Raw genomic sequence first — 12528 nt, 5'->3', positions numbered from 1 at the left:
CTGTAGCAACTAGCTGTTGTGCAGCTGCTCGCAGGCTCCATTACAAGTGCATGTGTTCAGCTGACAACACTGCCAGAGATTACAACTTTCACAAATATGTCAATCAAAAGACATAAAGTGCATTGAAACCAGAATCAGCAGCGAAGCACAAAATCGGTGTATAATTTGCGTTGTAAACTGAAAGATGTTAACTTAACTTTCCTCCCCCGGGTACAGGTATAAAAGAACAAAATTTGGATTTCCCAAATATGCCAGTCTCCTGTGTGGAGTTTGCACATTCTCCCCGTGCCTGCGGGGTTTCACCCCCACAACCCAAAAGATGTGCAGGTTAGGTGGATTGGCCATGCTAAATTGCCCCTTAATTGGAAATAAATAATTGGATACGCTAAATTTATTTTTTTTTTAAAAGATGAGGCGTTATTTTAGTCAGATGAAATTTAAGTTTAGCAGGACAATGCTTAAAACTGTACACGAGATGCACCTTCCGCCCCCTCAATCCTACTGCTATTAAACTGATTACCCAACTTCCCTTCCCATGTTTGCTGATATTAACTGGTCTGTCTCCTCAGACAATATCCTTGTCCCTTTGAATCTGCCTTCATCCCCCCCCCACCTCAAAAATACAGTAAGAAGTCTTACAACACCAGGTTAAAGTCCAACAGGTTTGTTTCAAACACGAGCTTTCGGAGCACGGCTCCTTCTTCAGGTGAATCCCCAGTCCAACGCCGGCATCTCCACATCATGACCTCAAAAATAAACAACCCTTGAACCATCCATCCTTGCAAACCGAAGCCCCACCTACAACCTTCCTTTAGTCTCTAAAGCCTTGAAATTGATGCCGCCTTTCAAATCATGCCCTTCTCTCCTAAAAGTCCATGCTTGAACTGTTCCAATAAACATTGGATGAATTAAAATTTACTTTAAGTTGGTAACAAAATGTAGAGATTACAATGGTTGAAGTACCAAAGTCGACCTACTTGGTATATTATAAATGATATGTAAATGATTATAGTGAGTAAATTGAAATCTCAGCTTTCCATACATTTCTACTTTAATTTATAGAACTAGAATAGCTGGGATTGCTTCATATCCTGTGGGATCCTGAAAACAATGCAATAGGCATATTAATAGAACCAACAGCATCAACAGTATCCCATGGTTACTTTCTGATAATACGCAAGTGATGGAGAGTTCATAAGATACATGCGCAACCAAGATCTAATTTTGGGGCCTGTTCTAATCATAAGTACTGAGGCACAGATTTTTTTTTTTAATTCCTCATTTATCATGTTGTCCTGCTTCTTACAATATTCAACAATCTCATCAAGGCTTTCTGCAATTTTGTCAGTTTTTCCAAACAACTCTGAAGTATTGTAGAGAGATGTTACAATAAAGGCACAATAGAAGTTGGTAAAATGCAATATTGAACAAGAAAATAATATATGTTGTGATGCGCTATAAGATAGGCAAGATTCAGCAATGGCACACACAAATCTCCCATCAAGGTATGTAAACTGTCAAATCCCAGCCAAAATGAAATCGACAATGTAAGAGAAAGGTGTTCTGATTGCTATACCTTGATCAAGAATCTCCCAAATGATTTTCCGGGAGGTTGTTAAATTTGTCCTGTCACGTCATAAGGAATCCTCTGCAACAGTCACTATAACCACATCTAGCTATTCAGAACTGTTTTACTTCCTCTGGAATGTCATTGTGTAACCTTTGGTTACAATGATTCACTGATAACACAACACATAAAACACAGACCATAGATTGCCAAACCATGGATTTAAATCTCTAATGATGCCCCTTCCCTCAACACTCAGGATGCCAATCCCTCACATACCAACAAATTAAATCATTGACATTTGTAGCTGCTCCCAAAATGCTGTCAAATTCCGGCAGATGTCAACCAGATCGTTCCTCGCAGCCTGGATCACCAAGACTGCCGTGGGAAAGGATACTGGATTGAGCGGAGGATGGGGGAGAGAGACGGCACTTGTTCAATTTTTCCAGACATCACAGAATCATGCAACACCAGAGGTGTTGACTCCCAGTTCCTTGGTAGAACTGTCCAGTTAATTATATTCTCCTGATCTTTGCCCCATACACCTGCAGTTCTGCCTCCCTCTCTCCATAAAGTATGTATCCGATTCTCATTACCATGAAATATAGTTTCTCCTATCATTTCAAACAAACATCATGACAAATCCCTGTGTCAAAAAAAACTCAACAACATCGAGTTACTGACAATCCTGACCAACTTCCCACAGTCACATATTTCCGTAGCGTTGCACAGAACCATACTGCACACCAGGGGGGTCCATTCGGCCCACTGTACTCGTGCTGGCTCTTTGAAGGAATCACACAGCTGATATTCCTGCTCTTCATCAGCTAGCTTTCCCCCTCCAAGCGGCTTACTCAATTCTCCTTCGAAAGTCGTTACTGAATGTGCAGATACTGTACCGCCAGTAATTTTGCAGGGCTCCTCTGGTTTAAAGTGTCACCCACCGGAGATTAAACAAAAATCAACCCCTACTTCTTTTTGACAAGAGAATAGGAGGTGACCGCCATTTTAACTTGCCCACCGCCCCCTTACCCTGGTTTGAGGGGGGCGGGTGGCGAGAGACAGTAATCGAGGGTCTAGGAGTGAGGTGCGGCCTAGCCGGGTGGGTGGGGGAGGGAGGGTCTCGGATTTACCTGTAACTCGGCTCTGTCCACCTCCCATTGCGTCCTCTCCACCTCGAAGCGGGCCCACTCGTGCTGCAGGAAGTGCAGGATCCCCGGGATGTTGTACTGCGGCCTCTGAGCTTCCCCCTCGGTTCCCGGCTGCTGCAGGTTCCTGCCGCCGATCCCGGGGCCTGCTCCGCCCACCCCCGCGCCGCCGCTCAGCACCGAGTTATTGCCGAAGAACACCCCGGCTCCCGGGTGCTCGTCCATGGCTGGGCCCCAAAACCCTTCGTCCGTCGCCTCGGCCTCCACGCCGACGGCTGCGACCGCGGTGACGGTGACGCCGCCCCGCCTGCGTCCGGCCCCGGTCAGCCCGCCGGCCGGCCCTCCCCGCCGGCTCTGCTCTTCCTCTGCTTGGCTGCGCGTGCGGGGCCGGCCGTTAGAATTTAAACCGAGCCGAGCGCTCCATTGCTACGTCCGGCTCAGAAGATACTCGAGACAGAGACGACGCCGATGATGCCACTGCAGCCGCTCACTCCGCTGTCACCACAGGAACCACCCACTGACGGTTTGCCGCTGAGTCGCCCCCACCCCCTGCTTGGGCGCATGCGCGGACTTCGTCAAACCCCCGTCTCTCTCCCGCCCCCACACCAGACGCTGTCCTTACCAGACCCCGCCCCCTGGTCCAACCCCATCGTCTCTCCAGTGACCAGACCACGCCCCCACGTCAGTCCGCACCATCTCTTGCGGCGCCGTCTTTCTCAGACCCCGCCCCCGAGCCAGACCCCGCCTCTTCCCCCGACCCCGCCCTCTCCCGCAGCTCTCCGCCCCCTCCTTTCCTCGCCGGCACTCGGCCTGTCTCCGCTCTGCGCCAATGACGTCACCCCGCCACACAAGCCGCAACACCAACTGTCAACAGGTCCGCCAGCGCCCGCCCCTCCCTCGTTCAAACGCAGCACCCTTTCGCGCGTCTGCGTAGTTTCGCGCGTGCCCCTCCTGCTCGCCATCCATCTTGCCTCCCTTTTCGTCCCCCTTTCCGCCAGCATTCCTTCGCTCAATCCCAAGGAACCATCAGCAGGAGAGGGGCGCGCGCGGATCCGTTCGCCGCGCAGTCACCCCGTCAGCGGGATAGAGCGGTTTCTGATGACGTCACTCTAATCACCCGGCAGCCATGTTGAGGGTTCAAGAGAGGGAAAATGAAATTCCGGCCCTCGGTACTGGCGTAGGCCATTCAGCCCGTCGAGCCTGCTCCGCCATTCAAAACTACCAGGTCTCATTGGGCACCTCAATGCCTTTTACACCCACTTTACATTGCTGTTGATCAGAATGACTGAGCTGCCAACCTCCTCTGGGGTAGTGAATTCCCGACATTCGCAACCCTCTATGTAAAAAATGTCTCCTCAAGTCGGATTTGAAATTGTGCCCCCTCGTTCCAGCATCCCAAATCAGGAGAAATATCTTACCTTATCCACCCGGTCTATCCTTTAATTATTTTGTAGGTTTCAATGGGGTTAACTCTCATTCTTTGAAACTCTGGAGCATACAGGCTTGGTTTGCCCAGTCTCTCTTCATAAGACAGTCCCGCTATCCCCAGAAGAAGTCTTGTGTTGGACTCCCTCTATGACAATAATATCCTTTCTGAGGTAAGGGGACCAAAACTGCACATAGTACTCCAGATACAGTCTAACCAAGCTACTAAACAATTGAAGGATGGCTTCACTACTCCTGTACTCAAAACCCTCCTGTGATAAAGGCTAACATTCCATTAGCCTTCCTAATAACTTGCTGCACCTGCATGTTAGACTTCAATAACTTATGGACAAGGACACCCAGGTACTTTTGTACATAACTATGGGCCAAGGTTGAGAGAACCCCAAAGTTGGCTGCACGGTAGCACAAGTGATTAGCACTGTGGCTACACAGCACCAGGGTCCCAGGTTTGATTCCCCGCTGGGTCACTGTGCGGAGTCTGCACGTTCTCCCCCTGTCTGCGTGGGTTTCCTCCGGGTGTTCCGGTTTCCGCCCACAGTCCAAAGACGTGCAGGTTAGGTGAATTGGCTATGCTAAAATGTCCTTAGTGACCAAAAAAGGTTAGATTGGGTTATGGGGATAGGGTGGAAGTGAGGGCTGAAGTGGGTCGGTGCAGACTCAATGGGCCGAATGACCTCCTTCTGCACTGTATGTTCTATATCATGGCGTTCACCTGACCCATAACTTTAAATAGCTTTTGATTATGGGGGGCACAAGGGCCCACTTTACAGATGTGGTGCAACAGAGAGCTAAAGTATGTTTAAACAAAAACAATGTTTATTCTATGAATCCAGTTAACAATTTTATAAACACACAGTAAACATCTTAGCAACTATCAACTAAAATACTCCCCCCCCCCAAAGAATACAGTACTCTGTAAGTAACCCTTAATCTTTCCTTGCAACATTCATAAGACAAATACCCTCTTCAACACAGACATCAGGTTTAAATTCTCTACTGAGAACAGTTATCACTTTTAAATTAGCAAGTGATTTGAAGACATTCCTTTCATGCACAAAGAGACCAGAATTACACCTTGTTTCTCTGGATGCGGCTCCCAATCTGCAAAACGAAACTAAACCCATCCTGTAGCTGATAGCCCAAAGCGAAAGTAAAAAAGACAGACAGCCCAGCTCCACCCACACTCTGACATCACTGCAGCTATTTGATAAACGCCCATTTCTTAAAGGTACATCCACTACAGCTATTTGATAAACGCCCATTTCTTAAAGGTACACCCACTACAGCTCTCACATGACAACATTCGATTGTTATAAAACAAATACATTATCCTGCCCACTATTTATCCTTCAATCAACATCACAAAAGTAGGTTATTGTATTACTGTTTATGGGAGCTTGCTGTGCACAAAATGGCTGTTGGTTACAAAGTTAATTACAACAGTGTCCACATTTCAGAAGCACTTTATTGACCGTAAAGTGTTTTGGGATACCCTGTGAACTCAAAGGTGTAAAGAAAATACAAGTCCTTTATTTTCCTAACAATTTAGAATTCATAAAAACGAGTTTGTGACATCCTAATTTGATTAAAACCTAAATTTCTCAATAAAAGAAAATTGCAAATGCTAAAAATATGAAGTAAAAATGTGGATTCGCAGCAAGTCATTCAGCCCTGATAAATGCTGATTTTCTGTTGTGCAATAACAACATTTTCCCTTGTTGTATGTAGACACACGCACACACAAACTAACCAATGCTGTAACTAGATGAAGTGAAGTAAGTAGGTAATGTAAGGGTTAGGTAATGTAACAGTGCTTGGAAAATGTTAGGTTTGAAATGAATATTCGAAAGAACAAATGCCTCAAGTATGTTAACCGTTAACAATTAAAGAGAAATCAAAAGTTGGCTTTGGTGATCTTCTCTCAGTGAGCTGCAGATTTCCAGAGGCCAAAATGCAACTAAACTGCTTTTGGAGTAAATATCCAGGTAAATTAAGCAAAAGAACCTCCCATCTCCCAAACCTTATCTCAGTGACAATGTGGCATGCCTGGGATGTCCTCAAACATTTATTTAGGTTAATTTCCCCATCAGAAAAAAGTCTTCTGTTATATGAAAAAGTAAATGGATTTTACACCCTGATTGGGGTTTACAATGTGCTTATAACCCTCTTTGATTCTGAGATCCACATAAAAAATAATATTGCTAATGAATGTGATTGCCCTTTCTCCAGACTCTCTGACCCACAAAAAAATCCTTGGGCGCGATTCTCCGCTCCCCACGCCGGGTGGGAGAATCGCGGGAGGGCCCCCGACAAATTTCACACCCCCCTGGCACCCCCGCGATTCTCCCCCCCCCCCCCTGCCCCCGGCCCGAAAGAATCGCCGCTCGCCGTTTTTCACAGCGATTCTCCGACCCGGATGGGCCGAGCGGCCTGCTGTTCACGGCCGTTTCACGACGGCGGCAAACACACCTGGTCGCTGCCGTCGTGAAACGGGAGTGAGAAGCCCGTTTGGGGATTGTAGGTGGCTTAGCAAGGAAAGAGCACCACGACTGTGCTCGGGAGGGGACAGGCCCGTGATCGGTACCCACCGATCGTCGGGCCGGCGTCCAAATCGGACGCACTATTTCCCCTCTGCCGCCCCGCAAGCTGAAGCCGCCACGTCTTGTGGGGCGGCTGAGGGGAAAGACGGCCACCGCGCATGCGTGGGTCCGTGCCACCAGCGTCATGACGTCTGCCGCGCATGCACGGGTTGGAGCCGGCCAAACTGCGCATGCGCGGCTGACGTCATTAGGCGCGCCGGCCACGTCATTCTTGGCGTGACGACCCCACGGCCGAGAGTTACGGAGCGCCGCCGGGAGGGGAGAATAGGGGTGGAGGAGCGGCCTCAGAGGCCGTCATGAAACTCGGCCGAGTTCACGACGGCCCTCCCAATTTTTCCCGGGAGCGGAGAATTCCGCCCAAATTGTAAAGCTTCTTTCAGCATTGTTTCATTTGAAAATTAGCTTAAGAACTAGGATCAGAAGTGGGCCATCTGGTCCCTCGAGCCTGCTCCACCATTGAATAAGATGATGGCAGGCAGCACGGTGGTACAGTGGTTAGCACGGTTGCCTCACGGTGCCGAGGTCCCAGGTTCAATCCCGGTTCTGCGTCACTGTCCGTGTGGAGTTTGCACATTCTCCCCGTGTTTGCGTGGGTTTTGCCCCCACAACCCAAAATATGTGCAGGATAGGTGGATTGGCCACACTAAATTGCCCCTTAATTGGAAAAAAATGAATTGGATACTCTAAATCTATTTTTAAAAAGAATAAGTTCATGGCTGATCTTTTTCTGGACTCAGCTCCACTTACCCGTCCGCTCACCATTACTCTTAATTCCTTTACTGTTCAAAAACCTATCTATCTTTGCCTTAAAAGCATCCAACAAGATAGCCTCAACTGCTTCACTGGGCAGGGAATTCCACAGATTCTCAACCCTTTGACTGAAGAAGTTCCTCCTCAACTCCTTATTTTGAAGCTACGACCGCTAGTTCTAGTTTCACCCGCTAGTGGAAACAACCTCCCTGCTTCTAACTTAACTATTCCTTTCATAGTTTCATATATTTCGATAAATTTCTTCTAAAATTACATTATATAATTACATTAGAAGCAGTTTAGATTTAGAGAACGTTATAGACTGATAGAATTTACAGTGCAGAAGGAGGCCATTCAGCCCATCAAGTCTGTACTGGCCCTTGGAAAGTGCACCCTACCCAACCCCACATCTCCACCCTATCCCCATAACACAGTAACCCCACGTAACCTTTTTGAACACTAAGAGCAATTTATCATTGCCAATCGTAAACTGCACATATTTGGATTATGGGAGGAAACCGGAGTACCTGGAGGAACCCACACAGACACAGGGAGAGCGTGCAGACTCTGCACAGACAGTGACCCAAGCCGGAAATCGAACCTTGGATGCTGGCGTTGTAAAGTAACTGTGCTAACCACTATGCTACCGTGCAGTCCCAAGGTTCACATGACAGATTCCTGGGATCAAAGAGACATTTTATGAGGAAATATTGGACAAGTTGGGCCTGTATCAATTGGAGTTTGAGAGGTGATCTTATTGAAATATATAAGATCCTGAGGGAACTTAACAGGGAGGATGTTGAGAGGATGTTTCTCCTTGTGGTACAGACTAGAACTAGGGGATGCAGAGGATTAAAAATACAGGGTCCCCCATTTGAGATGGAGGTGAGGAGATGTTTTTTTTCTCAGAGGGTTGTTAGTCTTTGACATTCTCTTCCCCAGAGAGCAGACGAGGCTGGGCCATTGAATATATTCAAGGCTGAGTTAGAAAGATTTTTCATCGATAAGGGAGTGATGGGGGGGGGGGGTGGTCAGGACAGTGGAGTTAAGGCTACCATCAGATCAGCCACGATCTTATTAAATGCGGAGCAGACTATTCCAACTCCTAAATCTTGTGCGTAAAAGGTATATTTCAATTTTCATGTCTCGCTCTAGATATTTGAGCAAATAATTTTGGATGACACTCCCAATCCAGTTCGAAGGAAGTGATGCTCTGTCCAGCTTTCAGATGAGACCTTAAACCAAGGCCCTGTCTGCCCTCCTAGGTGGACATAAAAGATTCAAAGCCACTATTTATTTATTTTTTTAAATAATTTTTATTGGAATTTTTTACAGAAAATATAAAAATATAATAGCAAGTAATAATATGCAACTAACTGCCCCATAACACCCACAAATCCCCCCAAACCGTAAGATCACATGTATCACACTCCCCCCACCCCCCAACAAGAAAAGGTAACCATAAATTAAAATTAAATAAATCAAATTTAAATAAAATAAACAAACAGAGTCATCGTCTCCCCCCCCCCAGGTTGCTGCTGCTACTGTCCCAGTACCCTATCGTTGAGCCAGAAAGTCGAGGAAAGGTTGCCACCGCTTAAAGAACCCTTGCACCGATCCTCTCAGGGCGAATTTGACCTTCTCTAGCTTAATGAAGCCCGCCATGTCATTGATCCAGGTCTCCACGCTTGGGGGCCTCGCGTCCTTCCACTGTAGCAAAATCCTTCGCCGGGCTACTAGGGACGCAAAGGCCAGCACACCGGCCTCTTTCGCCTCCTGCACTCCCGCCTCTACCCCAACCCCAAAGATCGCGAGTCCCCATCCTGGCTTGACCCTGGATCCCACCACCCTTGACACCGTCCTCGCCACCCCCTTCCAGAACTCCTCCAGTGCCGGGCACGCCCAGAACATATGGGTATGGTTCGCTGGACTCCCCGAGCACCTGACACACCTATCTTCACCCCCAAAGAACCTACTCATCCTCGTCCCAGTCATGTGGGCCCTATGCAGCACCTTGAATTGGATGAGGCTAAGCCGCGCACACGAGGAGGAAGAATTTACCCTCTCCAGGGCATCAGCCCATGTCCCGTCTTTGATCTGTTCCCCCAGTTCCCCCTCCCACTTAGTTTTCAGCTCCTCTACTGACGCCTCTTCCACCTCCTGCATGAGCTTGTAGATATCGGATATCTTCCCCGACCCAGACCCAGACCCCCGAAAGCACCCTGTCACTCACCCCCCTTACGGGGAGCGCAGGGAATCCCTCCACCTGCCGTCTAGCAAATGCCTTTACCTGCAGATATCTAAACCAAAGCCACTATTTGAAGAAGAGTTGAAAAGTTCTCCCCAGTATCCTGGCCATATTTCCCGCTTAACTGTGGTGATGTGCATGTGGGCAATATCATAGATGGATGGTGTGCGACCTCCAACAACAGGTGCAGACACACCCTGTGGTCTCAAGACCATGGTCATGTGACCAGCGACTCCCATATAAGTGGAGACACCATCATCAGATGGTAGACATACAAATGAATGGTCAGTGCTAGGGGTAGTTCCAGAGGAGTAATAAGGAAACTCCATGGTAATGTGCTCTGTAACAGATTACTGTCTTACCACAGGAGACTTAATAAAGATCCTGGTTTGAACAAGCTAAGGTGTTTGGAGGATTCTTTAGCAAGGTATAGGAGACCAAACATAACATTAATTAACATCACCAAAATATTGCCAATTGTACAGAGTTGCTGCTGTTGAACATAGAACAGTACAGCACAGAACAGGCCCTTCGGCCCTCGATGTTGTGCCGAGCATTGTCCGAAACCAAGATCCAGCCATTCCACTCCCTGTCATTCTGGTGTGCTCCATGTGCCTATCCAATAACCGCTTGAAAGTTCCTAAAGTGTCCGACTCCACTATCACAGCGGGCAGTCCATTCCACACCCTAACCACTCTGAGTAAAGAACCTACCTCGGACATCCCTCCTGTATCTCCCACCCTGAACCCTATAGTTATGCCCCCTTGTAACAGCTACATCCACCAGAGGAAATAGTCTCTGAACGTCCCTCATCATCTTATAAACCTCTATTAAGTCACCTCTCATCCTCCTCCGCTCCAAAGAGAAAAGCCCTAGCTCCCTCAACCTTTCCTCCTAAGACCTATCCTGCAAACCAGGCAGCATTCTGGTAAATCTCCTTTGCACCCTTTCCAATGCTTCCACATCCTTCCTATAGTGAGGTGACCAGAACTGCACACAATACTCAAAGGGCGGAATTCTCCGCTCCCCACGTGGTGTGGGAGAATCGTGGGAGGGCCTCCCGACATTTTTTACGCCCCCCTCGCGCCTCCAGCGATTCTCCTTCCCCCCCCTCTGAAAAATTGGCGCTCATCGTTTTTCACGGCGAATGGCAATTCTCCGAGCCCGATGAGCCGAGCGGCCGGCCCTTCACGCCCGTTTCACCACCTGGTCGCTGCATTCGTGAAACGGGCGTCAGATGCCTGTTTGGGGCATCTAGGGGCCCGATTTGGACGGGAGCACCGCGACTGTGCTCGGGAGGGTCAGGCCCTCGATCGGTGCCCACCGATCGTCGGGCCAGTGTCCAAAACGGACGCACTCTTTCCCCACCGCCGCCCGGCAAGATCAAGCCACCACGTCTTGCCGGGCGGCTGAGGAGAAAGACGGAACCGCGCATGCGCGGGTTTGTGCCGCCTGCGCGCTGATGTCATCCGCGCATGCGCGGGTTGGAACCGGCAACCCGCGCATGCGTGGATGACATCAGAAAAGCACCGTTTCCATGTCATTTCCGGTGTGACGAGGTCGTGGCCGGGAACGACGGGGGCCCGCTCCTAGCCCCCCCGGGTGGGGGTGAATTAGGTGCGGGGAGCGGGTCCCGAGGCCGTTGTGAAGCTCAGCCGATTTCACGACAGCCATCCCGATTTTTATCGGAAGCGGAGAATACCGCCCAAATGTGCTGGTGCACAATACTTTACCAGTTATTTTATTTTATTTTTTATTTCCTTTTTATTATTTTTTTTGTGGTGTGTTTGTGTGTGCCCTTCTCTTCTATATATATTTTTTATTTTTTTATTTTGTGTACATAACGGTAAATATACTTTGTTCAAAAACCCAATAAAAAACATTTATTAAAAAACTAACATCACCAAAGCAGATTACCTAATCATTGTCAAGTTGTTCTTGGGACTTCGTGTGCACTGAATTCGTTTGCTGCTTTTCCTGCATTACAACAAAAAAATCTACTTCAATGACTGTAATGCACTTTAGAGTGCCCTTAGCTCATGAAATATACAGAATAGTTGTGAGTCTTTATTTCTTCCTGTAGAAGTAATTTCTCTATGGCCTCTTGGGCGGCAGAGTAGCACAGTGGTTAGCACCATTGCTTCACGGGTCCCAGGTTTGATTCTGGCTTCGGTCACTGTCTGTGCAAAGTCTACATGTTCTCCCCATGTCGATTCCTCCAGGTGCTCACGTTTCCTCCCACAAGTCCTGAAAGATGTACTTGTTAGGTGAATTAGACATTCTGAATTCTCCCTCTGTGTACCTAAACAGGTGCCGGAATGTGGCATCTAGGGGCTTGTCCCAGTAACTTCATTGCAGTGTTAATGTAAGCCTACTTGTGACACTAATAATGATTATTATTATTATATAAACATGATTTGAGTGAACGATCTAAGGGAAGGGCAGGGCTGATTAAAGATAGAACATAGAACGACACAGAATTTACAATGCAGAAGGAGGCCATTTGGCCCATCGAGTCTGCACCGACCCTTGGAAAGACCACCCCACTTAAGCCTACACTTCCACCCTATCAACGTAACCCCATCTAATCTTTTTGGACACTAAGGGCAATTTAGCATGGCCAATCAACCTAACCTGCACATCTTTGGATGATAAAGAATATCTGATAGTGGGCAAAGGAGGTTGTTGGAGATGCTGAATGAGGACATTATCTCAGTATTTATAGAAGATTGTGGTGGTGAGAATGAAAGATTGCAAGAGGAGCAAGAA

At 47.9% G+C, this 12528-nt stretch overlaps 1 protein-coding gene across 3 annotated transcripts in view; it reads right to left on the bottom strand.

The window, feature by feature from the left end:
- Nucleotides 1-3251, bottom strand: part of strn (striatin, calmodulin binding protein) — a 117057-nt gene extending 113806 nt beyond the window's left edge. For 2 of the 3 annotated variants that reach the window (XM_038800584.1, XM_038800585.1), the window contains exon 1: nucleotides 2701-3248. In XM_038800584.1, coding sequence (XP_038656512.1) covers nucleotides 2701-2940 — 240 coding nt within the window. In that variant the 5' untranslated portion in view covers nucleotides 2941-3248. Of the gene's footprint in view, nucleotides 1-2700 lie in introns of all 3 variants that reach the window. The other variant, XR_005461055.1, reaches the window with a different exon arrangement.
- Nucleotides 3252-12528: the final 9277 nt, after the last annotated feature.

The sequence above is a fragment of the Scyliorhinus canicula genome, chromosome 6 (assembly GCF_902713615.1).
Source record: "Scyliorhinus canicula chromosome 6, sScyCan1.1, whole genome shotgun sequence".
Taxonomy (NCBI): domain Eukaryota; kingdom Metazoa; phylum Chordata; class Chondrichthyes; order Carcharhiniformes; family Scyliorhinidae; genus Scyliorhinus; species Scyliorhinus canicula.
This window is presented reverse-complemented; position numbering and strand designations above follow the sequence as displayed.